Source organism: Rhinolophus ferrumequinum, chromosome 3 (assembly GCF_004115265.2).
Source record: "Rhinolophus ferrumequinum isolate MPI-CBG mRhiFer1 chromosome 3, mRhiFer1_v1.p, whole genome shotgun sequence".
Classification (NCBI taxonomy): Eukaryota; Metazoa; Chordata; class Mammalia; order Chiroptera; family Rhinolophidae; genus Rhinolophus; species Rhinolophus ferrumequinum.
This window is the reverse complement of record NC_046286.1, coordinates 43,646,385-43,670,421: the sequence shown is the minus strand read 5'-3', so window position 1 is coordinate 43,670,421 and position 24,037 is coordinate 43,646,385. Positions and strand designations below refer to the sequence as shown.

Sequence of the window (24,037 nt, the reverse complement as noted above, 5' to 3'; positions counted from 1 at the left end):
AAGACAAATCTCTCCCCCTCCCATTTCCCTTTTTTAGCAGTTTGGACTTCAAGAATTATTTCCTCAAGGTCGTAGCTGTGCTGTTTGTGGTAAAGTGAAATGTAAACGACATAGGTAAGATAGACCTTTTATATTTGTTGATCTTTCTATTTGGTTGGTGAAAAAGTAATTGCGGTTTAAAAGGTTAAAAATAATTGCAAAAACTGCAATTACTTTTGCATCGACCTAATTACATTTGGATTTCAAGCAATTGAATTGTGTGATTTTCTTTAGGCCTTCCTTGCTACTTGAAAACTACCAGCCATGGTTAGACCTGAAAATTTCTTCCAAGGTTGATGCATCTCTCTCAGAGGTAACTAATATTGCCAAATATACTCAAGCAGAAAATATTAAATACCTATGGGAAATGTAATTGTGAAGCATATTAATATATGCCACCTAATCAGTTCTTGGCTAAGTAGTAGATTATTATGAAATATGTGACTTGAATGTAAGCTAGAAATGTTTTTGGATCCCATGTGTAATTTAAATGGGCATTTTAGCCAAAGAAAGCACTGTTTTACTTGGTTATTGCTTAACTCTTATAAAAACATTTTTATGATAGGGTAGTAGAAATGACCACTTTGTAATTTTAAAAGGAGGTACCAGAGCTACAAGGAGCAAATATATATCTTGCTGAATTATGACCCCAGTTTTGACACTAATTGAAGTGTAGAGCAGAGAATGGGGTACTTTTCATCGTTCTGCATTAGGTAGCAATAGAAAGCATCTTCTTTTATCTTTGTTCCAATCACATTTTGTATGTACCTTTTTGGTAACTTACCATATTTTAGTTTATTTCTTTTAGAGACTTATCTTCTCGGTTGATCTGAGGAAATAGTCAAGTCCTTTAAGGCAGGCAGTGGGGTCTCATTTGTTCCCAGCACCAAATGCAGGGCCAGATACATTGTTGGTAGCTGATAGGTATGTATTGACTTAAACTGAATGCTAATTAGTTGAAGAATAGCATTAGACACCTGAATTCTGCCTAATTGTCCTTTTTCCCATTTGTATCCTTCTGTGGCCAAAAGTATGCTGCATAAGTACCAAACTGTTGGCATTTTTCTTTTGCATTTTTTCTGTAACGTCTTTTTCATCTTCAAGCTTCCCCGATTTAAGACTGTGCTGTCCAATATGGTGGCTACTAATAAACATTTAAAAATGTGTTGAGATGTATTGTATATGTAAAAATATATGGGATTTTTGAGGACTTAGTAAAGGAAAAGGAATGTAAAATATGCTATTAAGTATTTTATTGATTACATGTTGAAATGATAATATTTTGGATATATTAGGTTAAATAAAATATATCCTTAAATTAATTTCACCTGTTTTCTTTTTTTTAAATGTAGCTACTAGAAAATTGAGTCATGCTAAGTGAAATAAGTCAGGCAAAAAGTCGAGAATCATGATTTCACTCGTGGGATATAAACTGAAGGCAACAAATGACCAAGACAAAGAAAAACTCATAGATACAGGCAACAGTTTAGTGGTTACCAGAGGGTAAGGGGATGAAAAGGGATGTAGAAAAGGATAGAAAGGGTCAAATATATGGTGACAGAAGTAGAATTGACTTTGGGTGGTGAACACACAATGTAAAATGTAGATGATGTATTTTAGAATTGTCACTTGAAACCTGTGTTTTTAACCAATGTCACCCTCAATAAATTAAAAAAAGAAAAAAATTTAAAATTGCATATGTGGCTCACATTATTATATTTCTATTGGAGAGTGCTGATTTGAGGTCTGTTGAAGATAAGACCTCTAGCAAGAATATTATTTGTGTCTTTGACACTTCATTTATTTCTTTAAAAAAATGAAACTTATATAAAGCTCTTGGCCTAGTGTCTGGTGTTTACTGGCTTTCAATAAATATTAGCTCCAAATTTGAAAACATTTTTTGAGATCTTGATATAGGCAGGAACTGGACGAGGCCCTAGAAATAAAAAGAGAAATAAGATACAGTCCTTTCTTCTGGGAACTTGAGTCTGGGAAGGGAGTTAGACATTTAACAGGTAATTACAATATAATGTAATAGAGGGAATAATGGCAGAAATAATAAGGTGTATTATTACTACAGAGGAAGAGGTACATAACTGTTGAGAGGGGCAGTCAGGAAGGGAAAGCGTATTTCAGGGTTTGGAAGAGCTTTTGAAAGGGAAAAAGAGGTTTTGAAACAAGGTGTAGTGTTCAGTAAGCTGGAGGGTAAAATGTGAAGGAGGATGTGGGCAATGAAGAGACAATTCTAGTAGCTAATTTTATTGATCACTTACTATATATTAGGCTCTGTGCTAATCATGGTACTTGAATTATTTCATGTAATCACACAACCTATGAAGTAGGTGCTATTATAGATGATTTAACCAAAACTGGGGTTTACAGAGTTTTAATCATTTTCTCAAGTTTCATAGCTGTTTGGTAGCAGAGCTCAGTCTAAAACTCAGGTCTGGCTTAATTCTTAACCAGTTTTTATATGGCCCTTTAGAAATAAGATTGTCAAAGACTTAAAGGGCCATAGTGAAGTAGTTTAATTGATCATGGAAACCATTGATTTTCAGATGTGTAACTAGAGTTTTCATATGTGACTCACAGGATGCAGTGGGAGGTGAAAAGGAAGTAAATGGTCACAGTTGCTGGTATGCACCTTTCTCCCACCCATTCAAAATCAGTGCAGCTCCACTTTTCTTACTTTGATATATTGTGGTTTGATATATTGAGGGTTTCGTGCAAGGGAGTGATGTGGTCAAATATATGTGCTTTAAATTACTTTGACAACTTTGTGGAGTATGGGGAGGGGAGCTAACTTGTAAGGAGGAAGACTAGTTTAGAGGCCATTGCTATAGTATAAGGTTGAGCAGATGAGGACCTGAAAAGTGGGGCTGTAGAAAAGAGCTACTGAGGATGTTAAATAAGTGGGATTTGGTGATTGGTCCTACAGGATATGGGGAATAAAGTAAGACCAAATGTTTAGTGGTAAATTTTCTAGTCTCCTCTCTGTGTCCTATCCCTGTTTCTATCCCAGCTGATGTCACTAATGATTAGTATTTGTAGTAAAAAAATCCAAATCTTGTTGCCTTAATATGTAAAGAATCCATGGCCTTCATTACTGCTGTATATAGGTAAATAGGTATACGAGGTGAATGTTTAAATAAAAAAAAATATTACAGTAAAAGACATATTACCATTAATTCCCCTCAAAATACTCCCCCTCACTTTGAACACACTTATCCCATCGTTCTTGCCACTTTCTGAAGCAGCTCCGGAAGTCCTCTTTCATGAGTGTCTTTAGTTGCATTGTCGTAGCTCCCTCAATATCCTGAATTGATTCAAAACGTTTACCTTTCACGGTTATTTTGATTTTGGGGAAGAGCCGTAAGTCGAACGTTGCCAAATTGCCGTACTAGAAGTGATGTGTGACACGTAGCCTTTCCATTCTGATCATAAAATATGGTGAATGCTGCTGCCAAGTGCCATCCAACGGAAAAGCAGGGATCTTTTGTATGGGAAATGGCACATTGAACCTTAGTAGCAGTGTGACAAGTTTCAACTTCTTCGGTACAGTCAGTGGGGTGTGAGCTACGGTTGAGAGAAGTTGTGTTTTAAAGTGTGTTGTAAATCATCCTCCATCATGACAGCGTTCCGAGTCACACATTGCTTCTGGTATGTAGCTATTTCTGTCAAATAAAAACATTCACTGGGTCTGGCATCATAAGACTTCTGTCTCTTCCCCAAAGTCAAAATAATTCAGGACATTGAGGCAGCCATGATAGCATAATTAAAGACACTCACAAAAGAGGACTTCAAAACTGCTTCAGAAAGTGGCAAGAATCATGGGATAAGTGTGTTCAAAGTGAGGACGAGTATTTTGATGGGGATTATTAATGGCAATGTGTCTTTTACTATAATAAATTTTTAAAAATTTAAACATTCACCATATTGTTTGATAACACCTGGTAAAGTCAGATTAGATACATTGTTTCATTCCTTCCCTGCTGCTTTTTAAAAGTTACTGCCATGGCTGCCAACTCCTTTAAAAAATTAATATATAGTGCTACATCCATACTCAAGAAATGGAAGATTTAACACCCAGGTTTTCTTTTGATTTGTTTTGCCACTTTTTCATATATAACTTATAAACTGATTTTAAATGTACAGCTAAAATTTTTACTAAGTGAACGTATCTGTATAACCAGCACACAGATCAAGAAACAAAACATCAGCAGTCCAGAAGTTCCCCTCATGCTCCTTTCTAATCACTAGCCTCCATTGAAAGGAATCACTGATACCTAATTCTGACGCCTTTTAAAAGTCTTATCTACTTGTTTCTTTATACTATTCTGGGGATACTGACTTTCAGAAAGAGTTAAGAATACAAAAGACTAGCCTATTATTTTCCTTCTTTCCAAAGAACTTTCTTGGTTCAGTGAAGCTTCAGAGTCAGAAACAATTTAGTGTGTGTGTGTTTTTTTTAATGCAACTCTTTAGAAATGTGTGTGTCATTCTAAATGTAATTTTTCTTTTTTATGGAGTTTTATGGTTTTCAAAGTGTTTCTCTTATGTTCTCTTTGGTTATCACAACAACCATGTAAGGCTGGCATGCATTTTGTCACGTCCATGATGTTAATAATTAGGCTAATAAAATTGGTTCTTGGTAGTATTAGATATTACTTAATAGTAGTTTATTTTCCCAGAATTAGTTATTAATTTAATTTTTCTTTAAAAATAATTTTTATGCAGGTCCTTGAATTAGTGTTGGAAAACTTTGTTTATCCGTGGTACAGGTATGTTCTTTCTATAACACCTATTTCTTTAGTATAGTGAATACCATTAAGTGAAGCATGCCAATGATGGGTTTTTAGTGTAAGCCAGGGTTTGTCAATTTTGCACTATGGACATTTTAGGCCAAGTAATTCTTTGTTATGAGGTACAGTGCATTATAGGATTTTTAGCAGCACCCTTGGCCTTTTCTCTCTCGGTGCTAGTATTACCTCCTCCTCCCATAGTTGTGACCACCAAAAATGTCTTTAGAGATTGCTAAATGTTACCTGGGAGGCATAATTGGCCCCAGTTAAGAATCATTGATGTAGCAATCAATTAACAGTCTAGTGAAAGCAAAGAGGAAAAAAACCTAGGCTGGTTTTTGAAAGAAAAGTAACTTGCAGAATTTTTTATCACTCTTAAATGTGATTTAATATTTTGTAAGTACCTTGTACATTTGAAATCATTGCACATTTAGAGGAAAAATTTATATTCAGATGTTTCATTAAATTGAAAGAATTTTAATAGTATTTTCCTGGAATATTAAGTTTTTTTTCAAAGTAACTTTGTTTTTGGTTTCTGCTATGGATATACAAGAGCCCTCTACCTTGACTACAGAAAATACTCTTAGATCTGAAAAAATATATATAGTTTGAGGATCATAAATCCAAGTTATATCATTTAATAAATAAATACGTCCTTACATAAGTATCAGGTATTTAGTTATGTATTTGAACACTTATACCTATATGACTTACAAATGTAATATTTAATGACATCTACCCTAATTTCATAGTGGGAAGCATGGTTGATAAAATTATTTTCCTTATTCTACCAAGGGACTTAACAGTTAGCACCATCTTCAAGTTCAGGATATCACCATTATACATACCTTTCTTTCTTGCTTTGATTAGGGAAGTGTCCTAATTCTTCTAGGGACCTCAAGACCTCAGGAAAATGAAAAGTAGCTCCTCAGAAGAAGGTTGTCAAAATTTCTGTTTAAAAACATTTGAATTTCAGTTTGTGTTTTTTCAAATATAACACTTTTTAAAAAACTTTTGGAATGAGTTTATATTATTAATCTATAAATATTTTAAATTAATTTAAAATTTTATATTTTAATTCTATTGCTTTTCCAAAATTATTCTTTGTTTTGTTTCTTAGAAATTTCTTTGATGCTTAGAAAATGATCTTAGGATTGTGAAAATATGACTCCGTACATGTGGATATCTACACGGAAATAAATATATACTACAGTTTAGTTAATAGTAATATGTCTTGGTACTAGAATTGTGGGAGTTGTTTATTTTCTTCTATATACAGTTCTGTCTTCTATAATGTAATACATTATTTGTTAAGACACAAAAGAAAAATAGCATAAGTAAATGGAAAAAAGAGGAAGCTCTAGACTTTCCTTGGTTTCTAGATGGTGAAGCTGTGTATTATTTTTCTGAATCTAAATGCTTTCTTTTCTCAATTGAAGGGATGTAACAGATGATGAGTCCTTTGTTGATGAACTGAGGATTACATTACGTTTTTTTGCATCTGTCTTAATTCGAAGGATTCACAAGGTATATATTTATAATGAAAAATTGGGAATTTGAGATCTTGTCATTACTAAAGAGGGTTTTAAAAATCTTGTGTTTGCTTTATCCTGTATTGTGTTTGTTTTTTTCTTCGCTTTTCATTTTTTTTTTAGATGAAAAGATGGATTACTTTTGATTCATTGATCAGTTTCACTTTAATGCTTGGGTATCTTAGTTTGTGGTAGTTATAAATAAAAAGACAACTATGAGGAAAACAGGCACATTCCAGTTCAATGAATTTACTGTGTAAATGGTAATGATTATAATCTATTTGAAAAATTTTGGGGCCATATTTTCTGTATGTTTGGGCCTTTGCCTATAGATGTACTTAACAGTGTGTTGGCTGTAGATGCACACACTTTTCTACCATCTTGTCAATTCAGTAGAATTGAACATATTGTCATTAACTTGGTTTATAATATCTCTGCTATTAGTAAAGAAAATGAAGACATATCTTGTTAACTGTATCTATATACCTATTCAACAAATGAACAATATAGTCAACCACTGTAGAAAAGAAATGCAAAAAATGACTAAGCAGTTCACAAAAGAAAAATATAAAATGGCCAATGAATACTTGAAACTATATTGTCTCACATCAAATAAATAGAGGTTTTTGATAAGATGCTATTTTCTTGCCTATCAGATTGGGAAAAATAAAAAAGAATGATAATATCTAGCAATGGTGATTGTGGGGAAATAGGCAAAGCAAGTACGAATCCAGATTGGTGTAACTCTTAACAATGTACTGCAGTTTGATAATCTTTATTAAAAGACTTAAAAATGTTTATACTCCCAAATTTAATTCCATTTTTTTGATAATATATTTTAAAGAAATAATCAGAGTTTACGTAAAAATGTATGTTTGAAAACTCATTGCAGTATAATGAAAAAACTGATGTTTATTTGATGATACTGTAGGATTGTTGGTTAATTAAATGTAATACATGGCCAACTATAAAATCCTATGCAGCCATGTAAAGTCATTTTGTCTAATAGTACTTATTAACATGGGAAGTTATCTTATATACTCACGTGGAAGAGGCTGGAAAAGAATACATGTGACATTTTCCACTTTGCAAACAAAGCTCACATATTAAAGCTCGTTAATATGTATATTAAGATCATATATATCCTTATCACTGTTTATTCTTATTATCGTGGTAAGTTGATGCTGATATTTTGGTTCTTTCCATGAATTTCTTTCTGTTCACCATTTGTTTTTTTTTGCATTGAGCATTTGTCATTTTTGTAAATAAAAAAAGTTGATAAACATTAATCATATTGTTTTAAAAAAGGTTCTGAGGCAATTATCTCAGTCGACAATTTAAGTGGAATAAAAGATTTAGTAAGAAATACCAGTTAGTTGATGATAAACCATTTAAATTATAACAGTAAGTCAATAAAGTTAATTGATCAAAAAACTGACTCATTACAGTGAATTCATATATAAATATTAGTTAATAGAACAACTCTGCTATGTTAGGCTTTGAGATAGCCTAGTGATTTTAAAATCACAGGACTTCATACTTGGGAGGATGCTATATTTTATTGGTAGCAGCTTTATTGAGATATATTTTATATGCCTTACAATTCACTTATTTAAGGTGTACTATTAAATGGTTTTTAGAATAGTCCCTGAGTTATGCAACCATCACCACAATCAATTTTAGAACATTTTTATCATCCAAAAAGAGACCTCTTACTCTTTAGCCATAAACCACTGTTCCTCCATTCCCTTAGACTTAGCCAACCAAGTTTTCTGTCTCTATAGATTTGTCTATTCTGGACATTTCATATAAATGGCCACATATAATATGTGGCCTTTGTGACTGGTTACTTTCACATAGTATAATGTTTTCAAGGTTTATTAATGTTGTCATTTTGTAGCACATATCAGTACTTCGTTCTTTTTTATGTCTGAATAATATTACGTTGTACAAATATGCCATTTTTGTTTATTCATCAATCAGTTGATGGACCTTTGGATTGTTTCCACTTTTTGGCTGTTATGAATAATGTTAACATAGCATTTATGTACAAGTTTTTTTTTTTTGGGGGGGGAAATAGATGTTTTTATTTATCTCGTGTATATACATAGGATTGTAATTGCTAGGTGAAATGGTAACTCTGTGTTTATCTTTTTGAGGAACTGCTAGACCGCTTTCCCAAGTGGCTGCACCATTTTACATTCCCACCAGCAGTGTACGAGGATTCTGATTTTTCCACATCTTTGCCAGAACTAGTTGTTATCTCACTTTTTCATTCTAACCATGGTAGTGGGTGTGAATCAGTATCTCACTGTGGTTGTAATTTGCATTTCCCTGATGACTAATGATGTTGAGCATCTTTTCACATACTTATTGGCCATTTGTGTATCTTTTATAGGAGAAATATCTATTTAAATCCTTTGCCCACTTTTTAATTGGGTTATTCATCTTTTTATTATTGAGTTGTAAGTGTTCATTATATATTATGTACACAAGTAATTTATCAGATACATGATTTGCAAATATTTTCTTCCATTTTCCGGATTGTTATGCTATCTGTTCTTTCTTTTATCTGTAACTATCCTGGGAGATAAACGGGTCATTGTCATACCCATTTTATAGAAAGTATTAATAACTTTGTCAGCGTGTCAGAGGTAGTTAATAGGCAAAGGAGTAGGCCTGGATCATCTTATTTCTAGTACAATGTTCTATACTCATACAGTTACCTGAGTAATATAAATTGGCAGTTTGGGAATAATGAAAACAAGGAAACATTTAAGGTCCACAGTTGTGTTTTTTTTTTTTAATCCAAGTTTAGTGACAAACACATTATTTTATCATTTTGATTCTGACCTAAAGTCTCTAAAATGGAACTTACATATGAAACTTTTCATGAATGTTGTCAGACGACAAGATTTTTATAAAATATTTGATAACTAAAGCATGATTATTTGATAAATATGAGAATAATTTATAATCATTGAGTACCAAGAGGCCAGGAGTAAATGAAGAGTAATGTTATTTTGCAACAAGGCATACTACTGGCATAAATAACCCCTTATTGAACGTGCTTGATCTTATGTAGCCAAAAGATATCTGTAAATGGCTCTGGGTTTTATTAGTAAATTACTAAAAATTGGGGGTTTATGATCCATCGTGCTTATTAGATTTATCAGCCTGTGATTTTTTTCTTTAATATGAAATTTAAAAAGAATTGAAAAGATAACACAAAACTTGACACTACTGTGATGCAATTTTCTCATGCCTTTGATAAAGTAAAAATAGAATATGTTGAGTTTTGTGGTGGAAGATAAGCCTATCAAAGTCCTATACACGTGATTTTTGGTGATTTATTTAGAATTCATTTTTAGTTTATTTATCTTTTATGTGTGTATATATATAAGCCCTCAACCCTCTCACTAACCTAACATTGTCACTACAATTTCCAGCCTTTAAGTTGAAAAATGTCTGTGGGGAATGATGAAACTTAATATTGCAAAATAGAGTGCTTTAGTATATCTTAAAACCAGGATTTATCTTGTAAACTGAATGAAAAAGTTCATTTTCAGTAACCTTAGTAAACATAAATTTATAGTCTCAAAGGAATAAGTTACTTGAGATTTTTTTCTTGAATGCTTTTAAAACAAACACGTTAAAGAAATGTCATGAATAAAGATTATTTTGTGAGAAAAAATTTAGTATATAGGGTATGCATATTAAGATATTTTCATTACTATGGTAGAAAAATTCTCTAGAGTTACAGTTAGTGTGATCCAAGAATATAAAGTGCTTTTAAATTATATTCTTGAAAGATTCCAAATAATAGCTCTAATTTTTAAGACTATATGTTCCAATATCTTAAATATGTATATAGTGTTCCTGCCATTGTAACTTGTAATGACATTGTAGTGATAAATATTTTAAAAGTTTTTATTTTAATGTTGAATTTTTCTAGGTGGATATTCCATCTATTATAACCAAGAAACTATTAAAAGCAGCAATGAAGCATATAGAAGTGATAGTTAAAGCCAGTCAGAAAGGTAATACAGTTTTCTACTACAAAGCTTGAGTGGTTTTATTTTTATATACCAACTTTCACCTTAAATATCTAAGTCTGAATGTTGATACATTAACTGATATATTCACAAATTCTGTGAGAGTATTCTTTTAAACTGAAATCCTTTTCCATAGTTTGTTAACCGTATCAGTGATTGTGAAAACTCAAGAATCTATGAAAATTAAAATACAGTTGGTTACTTTTAGATATACTGTTGATTACTCTTGTCTGTTTTTGAATGCTAGTCTATTGCCTTCACTATTTCCTCTGAGGTATATCTTAATCTCTTCCACCTTTTTCCTTGACGATTTCAACAGTTTTTATCTGTCCTATATTCTACATATGTGTTGCCCATCCTATATACTGCTACTGTGTTAATTTCATGATTCTTAATATGTTATCTCCCTACTAAATAAAAATTAATGACTGCTGTAGAGTCTAAACTACATTTCAACCCTTTGCTATCTAGCCAAATATTTTGATCTACTCTTGTCTTTCACTGTGTATTGTGCTTTAGTCAGAATGACCTATTTTCAGTTTCTCGAGTGTGTCTTGGCCCTTATACTGTCGTGACTTGCACGTAGCATGTGTTCAGCAAATTTTTTCCAATTGAACAAATGAAATCTTCATTTGGGAATTTTCTTCCTCTTAGATCAAACTGAAATGTTCCTTTTTAACAAAATTACGTATATACTGTCTACTTGGTTCTTTGCCAAACTGATTTTCCTTGTGTTTGCATTCGGTATTCTTTGTCGATGTTTTCCCAGTATGTTCTGCAGAATACTACTCTATGTAAGATGACCATGTAGAAGAGGTTTCATGGTCATATTTTCTGGTAATTACTACATATTGTATTCCCCTTCTGGAAATTCCCAGTAAGTACTAGCATACCAGAATCTCTCAGTAGTACTCAGCAAAGAATAGCTTTAATTTTGTTTGACCCAGCACATCCCAGACTCATTTGCATAGGAACCAGTTCTCCCGTCCTCATAATATCAATATAATCAGAGTACATTTGGGGAAATTATGTTGTAGGCAGAGTTGAAATTAAATTACTAGTTTATTTGTTCTTTAGTATGATTAATTCCTCACATACGAGAAATATTTCAAATTATATATTTAAAGTTCTCTTCTGTGTTCATCTTATAATGTTATAACAAGTAAATTGTTTTTCTTGAACATAGTTAAAAAGTGGAAGAGTTTGAATATATGTAATTTAATTGTTAAATAAAAAAGTTAACTTTGAAAATTATTACTGGCAAAATAACCCTGTTACTAGCAAAGACAGAAGATAATAACTTTGTTGTCGCCATTTTGTTAAGGCTACTTTACTGTTAAGATATAGGAAAAATGTGTTTTTTTAATTATTAATAGTAAATTTCATTTATTAGAGAAGTTTTAAGTTTACAGAAAAATTGAGTAGAAAGTATAGAGAGTTCCCATCTGCCCCCTACTTCCCCTATTACTAACATCTTGCCTTAGTTGGTACATTTGTTACAATTGATATACCAATGACAGTATGTTATTATTAACTAAAGTCTACAGTTTTTCATTAGGGCTTACTCTTTTTATTGTACAATCTGTGGGTTCTGACAAATGCATAATGCCATCTATCCACTATTACAATATACTGCATAATTTCGCTGTCCTAAAAATCCCATTTTACCTATTCATTCCTCCCTCCTTTCTTTGTGAACCCCTGGCAACCTGTCTCTACAGTTTTGCCTTTTCTAGAATGTCATATAATTGGCATCATATGGTAGCCTTTTCAGGCATCATATGATAGCCTTTTCTTTTTTAGAAATATGCATTTAAGGCTTCTCCATATCTTTTCATGGCTTAATAGCTAATTTCTTTTTATTGCTCATGTTCCATTTTGTAGATGTACCACATTTTGTTTATTTACCTGTTGAAGGATATCTTGGTTGCTTCCAAATTTGGAAATTATGAATAAAGTTATAAACATTTGTGTGGGAAAATATTTTTTTAATGTAGCCTTTTATTTTGTTCCAAAGACACTTTGAACTCAGACTATGAGTATATGGAGTCATCTTTTTATTTTTAGTTGAATTGATCAGTTAAATAAAATCTCCAAATTATTTTGCCTCTCTGAGAATGATTATTGATATATATATATATACATACATATATATATATATATATATATATATATATATATATATCTCACACACCCACACAGACACACACACACACACCAGTTTGACGAAAGTCATTGTTGAGTCTTTGCAACATAGGGATTGTTAATTTGCTACTATTCATGTAAAAAAAATGGTTCTCAATTAAAAAATCACAATTAAATGCTAGATTGGATCCATTAATAACACTGTAATGAATGAAATCCATATAATTAAAAGGCCAAAGAATTAGGAGGACTCTTATTTCATCCAAAGGTCCTGGTGTTCTAAATATTATGACAGTAAGTTAGATAAACTTGTAAAAATGATTTTCAGATTTTTTATTTTTTTATATCTTTAATGCATGAATTTATTTTCTAAATTCTTTGGCCACACAGTTGTGCATAACTCAGGATAGAAAGGTTCATCTCTTCATCCATATTCATCCTGCTCTCTTAGTGTTCTCTCCTTAATCTTCCTCTTGAGGATAGGGATTATGTAAAAGTTTTCTATGTAAGTACGTCTATGGCCCTTAGAAATGTTAACTATATATGTATATTAGAAGCATTGGTTTAATTTAAATTTAATAATAATTGTTCAGAGAGACCTTAATCCAGTCTTTCATCTTGAAGATATCTCTTTATTGTGGATTCTGGGGACTTTTCCTTTTCTAGTTTGAAAACTGCTGACTAGTTAGGCAGTAGATACACTCACTGTTGGTTAGTGGGGATTAATCCATTCTCTATTTTCCAGCATCTATATTTTGCTTATATTTCCAATTAAAGTTTCTTTCCTTCTATATTCTTTTTATCTTATGCCTGATTCCTTTATTTTCTTGTTACCTAGTTGTACAAAAATCTCTTACGTTTGACAGATATTGAATAGATTCCAATCTAGTGACTTAATTTATATATTAAATGTGAATGCTTAATCACACCAGATATTGTAACTACTTGGACATTTTCCATGACAACTTTTCAGTGTTAATAACTATTTAATAGCTACTTATGTGGAAACTGAGGCTCGAAAGGATTATATCATTTGTTCAAAGTCATTAGTAATGAAGTAGGGTTGAGATTTAGCATAGCTTAGTCTTCTTATTTTAGATCCCTCTTCATGATACAAATTTTTAGAAGATCTGAACCCCAAAGCATTCTTGGAGAAAAATGCTGGGCAAATAATTGCATGATTATGAAACAAAATGTGTGTCTTGTAAGAAACTAAGCCCTTCTTTGCAAATCCTGCTTTTGTACTTCAAGTGCAGGTAGTCCTTCATTTACTTTCTTAGTACTCACACCATTAGAATGCATATGTTGGCTATTTTGGTAAATGTGCTTGCATCCTCTTTCAATAAAAATAGACGTAAATAGTCAAAAAGAAAGGCTGTTGAATTAGGGATAAGATTCTCTTCACAAAACACCATGATTTTAAAACTTGGCACAGAATGCAGGTAGGGGAAAGCATGACTTGTTTTTCTCCTAGTCTTTTGAGGTCTGTAAAAAGGAGTAGCAATACTGTTGTTACTTTTAATCTTTAAAATGTTAGTTTAGTGCTTGGTCTTTTAAGAAAAATTTTTCTTAATATAACTTATCATGGCTAATACTTATTAAGTTATCTATCTGATCATGGAGTTCTACTCTATACCTCTTATGTCCTTATCCTTTGGGCAGAAGATACAGAATTTAACCAAGAAAGCCAGTTTCTATACTGTAATTGCTCTAAAAGGTTATCTGAATGATTTTGATGTGAAAGCAGAGACAATAAAGAATTTTAAGAAGCGTGTTTTCTTTTTTTTTTTCTGTATTTGCAGAGGATGAATAAGATGTAATATTTGATAATAGAAGCTTTGTGTGTATGCTAGAAGATGTTTTCTGTAGCTTTTGCCACTTAAAAAAAATATTTGCTTTTGTTTAATATAATTTGTAAAGTAGTGACATGAATTTAAATTCTTGTTTGCCAAAGAGGAAGGGTCTTTTTATTTCAGAAGTTAAAAACTTCCAACCAAGAGGAAAATTATGTTCTTTATATAGTGTTTGGGAAAAATTTTCCAGTAGAATGCATATTGGAAAGAAAGGAAGGCTAGGAAAGGAATGACTACATTCAATGATTTTCTGTTTATTAGTGGAAATGGCTGAAGTTATTTAATGTTGCTTAACTTCTTTCAGTGTTTATTTTTTATCTCTATTTATAGTGGAAAATACAGAGTTTTTACAGCAAGCTGCTTTAGAAGAATATGGTCCAGAGCTTCACGTGGCTTTGAGGAGTCGAAGAGATGAATTACACTATTTAAGGAAACTTACTGAACTACTTTTTCCTTATGTTTTGCCTCCTAAAGCAACAGACTGCAGGTATAAATAGACTGGAAAATGTCATAGCAGCATTTGCATACCATGGCATACGTATATTGCTATTCTTGATTATAATAGGAGTACACTAAAATTTGAGGTTAGTTTATGGTGTGAATAATTTTTCATTTAAGAAATATAATTTACCAAGTCTTAAAATGCCATTTTAGGTGCTAAGTATTTGTGATGTATTGTGTTTCTTAGAATTTTTTCTTGGAAATTGATCCTTGGAAATCAGAGATAAATATGAATAAAATTAATTTTCTTATTTGAGATCATTTTACTTTGTTACTTCCTTGGCAGTTCTGTTTTTAAAGACATGTACATTTTGACTCACTGGGAGAAACAATGTGAACAAACTGTACAGACAAGTGTGGGTTTTAAGGTACCAACCTGGGAAGAATAATTAGAGATCATTTGGCCCATCCTCTCTCATTGCGACAGGAGTATGTTTAGATTATTCTATAAAGTAATGTCATTAATGTTACCCTAATAATCCTTAGAGGAGAAACCATGGCTTATTTTACGGATATATTTTCATGTTACTTTATTTAAAATTTTTATTAAAAAATTAAAGTTTTATCTTAATATTTTAAATGAAATATTTTTATTTTAAACAAAATAATTTATAGTATCAATCTAAATATTATAATTGTAAAATAATTATACTATTAAACATTAATTTTAAACATTGATTTAAGTAGATATTAAACATTTTAAATACTATTACAAGGTGAGAAGTGTTTTCTAATGCTCACCTAAGTCCTTTCTGCTAAGGAAATGCTTTTTTTTCTCTTAAATAGCACTCTCTTTTAGCCAATTAAGGACTCCAACTGTGGTCTGTGAACCAGTAGCTTGCACATTACTTGGGAGCTTGTTAGAAATGCAGAATCTTGGGGCACACCCCAGATCTGCTGAATCATAGTTTGCATTTTAGCAAGATCCCCAGGTAAGAACTGATGTAAATCACTAAATACATACAACATTATTTCTTTTTCCAGATCCCTGACCTTACTTTTAAGAGAGATCCTCTCTGGTTCAATATTCCTTCCTTCTTTGGATTTCCTAGCTGATCCAGTAAGATTTAAATTTTTCCCCTCTAATTATGGTTAAAATTTATTATCTTAAATGTTTTTATATATACAGTTCAGTGGTATTAAGTACATTCATAATGTTGAGCAACCATTCACAACTACTCATCTCTACAATTCTTTTCATCTTACAGAACTGAAACTCTACACCCATTAAACAATAATTCTTCATTCCTTCCTCCCCCCAGCCCCTGGCACCACCACTCTACTTATTGTCTCTGTGAATTTGACACCTCTAGGTGCCTCATATAAGTGGAACCATACATTATTTGTCTTTTTTGCTACTGGCTTATTTCATTCATCGTAATGTCCTCAAAGTTCACCCCTGTTGTAGCATATGTCAGACTTTCCCTCCTTTTCAAACCTGAATAATATTCCATTTTAGGTATATAAAATGTTTTGCTTATTCATCCATCCATTGATAGACACTTGGGTTGCTTTTGCTTTTGATCCAGTAAGATTTTGAAGAAATAGGAATATTTTATATACCTTTTAAATGCCAAAGTCAGAATAACTTTTCTTTGCCCATTTTCACAAAAGGTGAGGCCATGCACTGTAGATTTTTAAAGTCCCTCTGTGTTACATCAGTACTTAGCCACTGCTCCATTTGTTGCTTCATTTTTCTAGAAACTTTCATAATATATAAGCTTTGAGAATTCTGTGCAGAACATAGTAATGGAGTTATTTTTGACCTGTGTTTATTTATGATTTTCCTTTAGGATACTGTGAATCATTTGCTTATCATCTTCATAGATGACAGCCCAGTGAGTATTGAACATATTAGAAAAGAGTTCACGCTGCATTGAATTTTGATTCATATCAGTCAAATCAAATGACGGTTTTAATGAATTAATTAATTCTCTTTCTTCAAAGCCTGAGAAAGCAACTGAACCACCTTCCCCTTTGGTTCCATTCTTGCAGAAATTTGCAGAACCTAGAAATAAAAAGCCATCTGTAAGTATTTTCAACAATAGCTTATACTACTTTTGATACAAGTTATTTTATCACCTATTTATACAGCCTTAACTGACTCTTCCTTTCATATTGTGTCTAGGTGCTGAAGTTAGAATTGAAGCAAATTAGAGAGCAACAAGATCTCTTATTTCGTTTTATGAACTTTCTGAAACAAGAAGGAGCAGTGCACGTGTTGCAGATTTGTCTGACTGTGGGTGAGGCTTACCTGTGTACTTCACTAAAATCGTTTTTAAACTTTTTAATATATTTGAATATTTAGATCAGAGTTGATGTATAGTTGTCATCTATCATTGTACTACATTTCATTTACTAGATATTCTAAGGGCACCCATGAGTTGTCTCTCAAGTATCCACTCTTTTCCAGATTGGGATGTAATCTATGACTGACTTCAACCAAATTCTATTAGCAGAAAAAAACTACTAAAAATTGAGTACATGAAAATATATTAAAGGCCCATTTATTAGCCTATATCAATAGCAGTTTGTTTTAGTTTTTGTTCAGGATTGTTTTGATTAAATAATCAAGTATAAAAATGTTTATTTTGATTTTAAGCTATATAACATCTTGCTTTATTGGATTTATGAGACTTTAAGGACTATGAAAAGATTATTTTTAATGCACCTGATTTCTTTTTCGAATACAACTTTTTAAAAATACAAGTATAATTTACACATGAAACTCATAGAACTTAAATGAGCAGTTTGATCAGTTTGGCAAATCTGTACATCTGTATAACCTACACCTTTATCAAGATATAGGACATTTCCATCACTCCAGAAAGTTCTTTTAGGGCCCTTCCCAAATGACCCATCCCTGCTCCCACTTTTGCCAAAGCAATCACTGGTCTCATTTCTCACACCATGGATTAGTTTTGCTTACATAATTTCCTATATAAAAGAAATCACATAGTATGTACTCTTTTGTGCTTAACTTCATTGATTGAGACTAATGCTTTTTAAGATTGATCCATGTTGTTGTATAGTTGAGTAGTTTGCTCTATTTTACGCTAAGTAGTATTCTTTTGTATGAGTATACAAAAGTTTCTGAGTTTCTGTATCCATTCTCCTTGTAGATAGATATCTGCACTGCTTCCACTTTTGGGCTATTATGAATAAAGTTGCTATGAATGTTCTTGTAGAAGGCTTTCTGTTGGGCATACATTTAATATCTGGAATTAGAATTGCTGGGTCACAGAGTAGATACATGTTTAATTTTATAAGAAACTACCATTTTATTTTTCAAAGTGGTTGTACTATTTTATTCCTCTTAGCAATTTGTGAGAGTTCTGATTGCTCTACATCTTTACTAAAATTTGGTGGTGTTGATTTTTTAAAATTTTAGCCAGCTTAGTGGGTGTATGGTGGTATATTGTTTGCTTTTAATTTGCATTTCTCTAATGACTAATGATGTTGAAGACTATCATATGTTTATTGGCCATACAGGTATCTTCCAATGGAAGTATTTAAGTCTTTTGCCTGCTTTTTATTGTTTTCCTTTTTGTCATTAAATTATAGGAGTTCTCTACATATTCTAAATACAAGTCTCTTGTTAGATATAAGTATTATTAATATTTTCTCCCAGATTATGGCTTGTCTTTTTCTGAATATGGTATTTTGATAAACAGAACTTCTAAATTTTGATGACATTCAAGGTAATCTATTTTTAATTTTATGGTTAGTGTTTTCTGAGAGTTCTATTAAAAAGTCAAGTTATTTGCTGTTTTTCTCTAGATGCATTATAATTTATTTCTTACATGTAGGTTTATGATATACCTTGAAATAATTTTTGTGTTGGTATGAGGTAGGAGTGGAGGTTTATTTTTTCCTCTATGGAAAAAATACCCATTTTTTTCCCAATACCCATTTTTTGAAGAGACATTTCTTTCCCATTTTGAATGACTTTGGCATCTTTGTCAAATTTGTCAAATTTGACCATTTACATGTGGGTATATTTCTGGAGTCTGTTCTTTTCCATTGCGCCATATGTCTCTTTTTTTGGCCAAACCATAGTCTTGATAACTTTGGCTATATAGTAGGTATTGAAATCAGGCGGTCTAAGGCCTCTTGTTTTGTTCTTTTTCAAGATTGTTCTGGTTATTTTAGGTTTTTTTCATTTCTATATACATTTTCGAGTCAGATTGCCAGTTTCCACACACACACACACACACACACACACACACACACACACACACAGCCTGCTTAGATATTTTGGTTGAATTGCATTGAATTGATAGATCAACTTGGAGACTATTGATATCTCAATAGTATTTAGATTTCCAATGCATGAACATATTACATTTTTTCATTCATTTAAGTCTTACTTAATTTCTATAATATTTTGTAGTTTTCACATGGGTCTTTATGGTTTTCGATGTATTTGCATGTGGTACTTAAAATATTTTTTCAAATTGTTTGTTGCTAATATACAGAAATATAATGTATTTCTTACATTATTGACTTTATATTTTGTGACATAGCTAAATTCATTTATTAGTTCTAGTAACTTTTTGTAGATTTCCTTAGGATTTTCTGCATACACAATTATGTCATCTGTGAATACAGTTTTACTTTTTCCTTTATAATGTTTATGCCTTTTATTTCTGTTTCTTGCCTATTGGGAATGGCTGGGACCATCACTACATTGTTTAATTTAAGTGGTGAAAGCTGACATCCTTGCTTTGTTCATGATCTTAGGGGGAAATCATTTAGTGTTTTACCATTAAGTATGATATTAGTTTGAGGTTTTTTTAGATTATCCTTCATCAGACTGAGAAGGTTTCCTTCTGTTCCTGGTTTGCTGATAATTTTTATCATGAATAAGTATTACATTTTTTCTGAAAGGTTTTAGTGCATCTCAGTAACGTATATTGTCACCAAGTTATTCCTAATGTTCACTCATTATGGAGATATAGTAATAACCCCTTTTCATTGGTAATTTGTACTTTCTTTTTCTTAACCTATATTGGTAGGGGTTTATCAGATCTATTAATATTTTCGAATGCTGATTTTCTGCTTTTCTTTTACTAACCTTGAGTCTAGTTTGCACTTCTTTTTCTGGTTTAAAGTGAAAGCACTGATGTTTGATTTGTACAGCTTGTCTTCTTAACATAGGCGTTTAAAATTATAAATTTCTCTCTATGAATTGCTATAACTGAATTGAAAATTTTTTGCTTTGTTATATTTTTTTTTTGTCATTTAGTTTGAAATTTCAGATCTCCCTGTGGCTTATTCTTTGACCCTTGTGTTATTTTGAAGTGTATTGTTAAATTTACAAAGATTTGGGGATTTTCGAGATATCTTAATTGTGATTGATTTCTAATTTAATACTATTCTTGTCAGACGATATATTCTCTGTAATTTCAGTCATTGAAATTTATTGAAATTTATTTTATGGACAATCCGTATGATCTGTCTTAATGAATGTTCCATGTGCATGTGAGAAGAACATCTATTTTGCTGTGTTGGGTAGCAGTCTATAAATGTCAGGTTAAATTGATGGATTGTATTAAAATATTCTGTGCTCTTTCTGATTTTTTAATGGATTTGCTACTTCTTCTTTTCATTTTGTTAATCTTTTTTCCCCATGTACTTTGTGCTTATTATTAGCTGCAGACACATTTATTATGATTGTTCTGTCTTCTTGATGAGTTTATCCTTTATCGTTAATGATTTTATCTCTGGTAATTCTCTCTTGAAGTCTACTTCGTTTGATATTAATATAGCTACAGTATTTTTCTTTACACTTGGGTTTGCATTGTGTATCTTTTTACATTAAAGTATTTAATGTATTTCTTATAAACAGCATATCAGTGAATCTTGCTTTAAAAAGTCTAGTTAGATAATCTTTGCTTTCTAATCGATATGTGTAGTACTTTTACATTTAATATAATTATGTTTATTGTTAGGTCTTCTGTATTGGTGTTTCATATTTGTTTCATATATTCTTTGTTCTTTTCCTCCTTTCCTGCCTTTCTGAGTATTTTTTAGTATTCTATTTTATCTCCTCTATTAACTTTTTATCTTTCATTTATCACAGTCTTCACTTAAAAATGTTTCACGGCTTCAGGAACAATATAAGAACCTCAGTATACTTCAAATTACCCCCTTCCTACTCTTATGCTTATCATATATTTTAATTCTGTGTGTGCTATAAATCCCACAGTACATTGTCATCTTTTCCTTAGTCAGTCTTACACACACACACACACACACACACACACACACACACACACAGTTTGACTTATAGTTATTGGCATATTAACCTGTCTGGTGCTCTTTATTCCTTTCTGTAGAACTAGGTTTCTGTTATCATTTTTCCTCTGCTGACAGAAATCTTTTTCACATTTCTTATAGTTCCAATCCGCTGGAGCAAATTCTCTTAGCTTTTGTCTGTCTGAAGAGATGTTTATTTTTGTCTTCATTTTTGAAGGATGTTTTCACTGAACATAGAATTTTAGGTTTGCAGATTTTTTTCTCTCAGTACTTTGAAGTCATTCTTCAGTTGTCTTTTGGATAATGCCATTGTTTCTTATGAGAAATCAGCGTCCATTTTTTTTTCTTGTTCCCCTGTATATGATATGTCCCTTTTTCCCTGACCGATTTTACAATTTTCTTTTTGTTTTGGTTTTTAGCAATTTGACTATAATGTGTAGTTTTCTTTTTTATTTATTCTGCTTGGATTTTACTGCATCTTTCATCATTTTTTAAAATTCTTGGCTGTTATCTCTTTAGATATTCTGCCTCATTTTCTCTCTCCTTTCCTTTTGAGACTCCAATTATATGAATTTCCTGTTACTCCCAAAGATCTTATATGTTCTGTTCTAGTTTTTTCTTTTTTTTCTTTTTAACTCCTTCCCTTCCTCTCTGTGTTTCATTGGATAATTAAGAATTAAGATGTAAATTCCATATAAACAACTCTTGGAATAAAAAAGAAGGCAGTCAGTAGTTTGGCTATTCAAATGCTATTATCTGTCATTTTACAAAAAAGATTCATTTGTTCAGACTCTCAAATCCATCACTAGTTTGTAGACTTCATGGTTGGAGGAAATAGTGTTTAAACACTTGAGTAGAACTAAAAAACAAGCCTTAGTTTTCACTGTTATTTAGTGAATCAGATTTCACAATATTAAAGACTCTTGGTCTTTAATTAACCCAGTGTGTTTTTTAAAGAAAATTTTAGAAATATATTTACTAGTCTAAATTTTAGAATATTTATATTGATATGTAAATATTTACATATTTATATTGGCATATAAAATATTTGGGTGACTGAGTTTCTGTTTAATCTGAGTAGTTATTTTAATCCCAATTAAAACTTTTTAAAAAGCTTAAAATGATGAATAGTTTGTTTATAATTGTTGCTTTTAATATTGATTACAATTAGATTGGGAACATGAAGTTTTCATGAATAGTTGTGTATTAAAATAACTCGTTTTTTTTCTTACTCTTGTCTAATTTGCTAGAGGAATTCAATGATAGAATTTTGCGACCAGAGTTATCAAATGATGAAATGCTATCTCTTCATGAGGAGTTGCAGAAGATTTATAAAACATACTGTTTGGATGAAAGTATTGACAAAATTCGATTTGATCCCTTCATTGTAGAAGAGATTCAAAAAAGTAAGTCAAAGATGATAAGAATGAATTCTATAGCTTTTTAAAGTTTTCAGAGTTTTCTTATGTATTTTATTTATTATTGCAACAGCTGTGTGAGATACACAGTCCGCTACCGGTATTATCCTATTTTACTAACAAGGTGAAAGATTTGATGAAGAAGCTTATTCACAATTCACATAACTATTACTCGCCAGCACTGGAGCTTGGCTGTTCTAATTCCTTATTCTGGTGTAATTTCTATACCTCACAGTGGATTTTCTGCAAAATGTGGTTTCAGGATTGTTTGTACGCTATTTAACTGTCATGCATTTTAAACTAATATATAATGTATTTATGCTCTTCACAAACAATTTCTACAATATAATTTTTTAAAATAGTTGCTGAAGGCCCATATATAGATGTTGTGAAACTTCAAACTATGAGATGTCTTTTTGAAGCATATGAACATGTGCTTTCTTTGTTGGAGACTGTGTTTACTCCTATGTTCTGCCACAGTGATGAGGTAAGTCAAAATATTAATCTTATTTGCGGATTTTTCTATAAGATTTAATAGTAGCTTTGATATCATTGGATGAATGATTCAAATAGCAAAATAAACAGAAAAATAAAACATGATAAAGAAAGCGAATACTCTTTTTTTACCACATAATTTAATGGAGATTAGAAGTTGATTGTAAATATAATTCTCAATACCAAAATCATGTTGGTATATATATATGACTAGGTGGATTGTGACCAAATTGCTCTACCTGATTTGCCAGATGCCTAAGTGGCTTTGTGCTACTGTGATATAATAGAAGCCCCATTCTTCTTGTATATACATTATTTATAGACCTGTGAAAATCAAATGGCCTGAATATCTATTTGCAATATTTTAATCCTTACTCGTGGTTGTAGTCACTTGATTTAAATAATATTTTCTTTAAACTGTAAAATAGCATGATAAAGTAGCATGTTTCAATATTAAATATTAGTTTAATAAATCATAATTATTTCTGAAGTATTTCAGACAACTTTTAAGAGGTGCAGAATCACCAACACGCAATTCAAAATTCAACAGGTAGGTATATTTAATCATATATATATATATATATTGTTTTTGTATTATACTTATTGATACTAATCATTCTGTAATAGTATCATTGTCTTTATTAGCTGTTTGTCTGTGAATATGTAATTCCATTGCTGCAAAAGTAAGACGTTGTACTAAAGAACTATAGAGCTGTACTATATACGGTAACCTAAAATGCCTGAAATTCTTTTAGAAAAATTTAACAAGATACACACCATTACCTTGTTAATCTCATAGTTAATACATATTAGTGCTTGATTACCTGCATTATTACAGACTGTGGACTGCATGTATAAATGAAATTCACTGACAACTCAATTTTAGATAGTTTTTCTCCCCTAGGGAGTACTTTCTATTAGAGTACTTATTGGTTA

The 24,037-nt window shown here is 31.4% G+C and overlaps 1 protein-coding gene across 4 annotated transcripts in view; it reads left to right on the top strand.

The window, feature by feature from the left end:
* SNX14 (sorting nexin 14) overlaps positions 1-24,037 on the top strand; it is a 70,399-nt gene that overhangs the window by 19,582 nt on the left and 26,780 nt on the right. For 2 of the 4 annotated variants that reach the window (XM_033101031.1, XM_033101014.1), the window contains exons 3-15: positions 41-114; positions 274-352; positions 4,777-4,820; positions 6,281-6,368; positions 10,329-10,413; positions 14,757-14,913; positions 15,912-15,987; positions 16,721-16,765; positions 16,875-16,955; positions 17,056-17,170; positions 22,439-22,594; positions 22,969-23,093; positions 23,593-23,651. In XM_033101031.1, the coding sequence (XP_032956922.1) occupies positions 41-114; positions 274-352; positions 4,777-4,820; positions 6,281-6,368; positions 10,329-10,413; positions 14,757-14,913; positions 15,912-15,987; positions 16,721-16,765; positions 16,875-16,955; positions 17,056-17,170; positions 22,439-22,594; positions 22,969-23,093; positions 23,593-23,651 (1,184 nt within the window). Of the gene's footprint in view, positions 1-37; positions 115-273; positions 353-4,776; positions 4,821-6,280; positions 6,369-10,328; positions 10,414-14,756; positions 14,914-15,911; positions 15,988-16,720; positions 16,766-16,874; positions 16,956-17,055; positions 17,171-22,438; positions 22,595-22,968; positions 23,094-23,592; positions 23,652-24,037 lie in introns of all 4 variants that reach the window. The other 2 variants (XM_033101023.1, XM_033101006.1) reach the window with 1 other exon arrangement.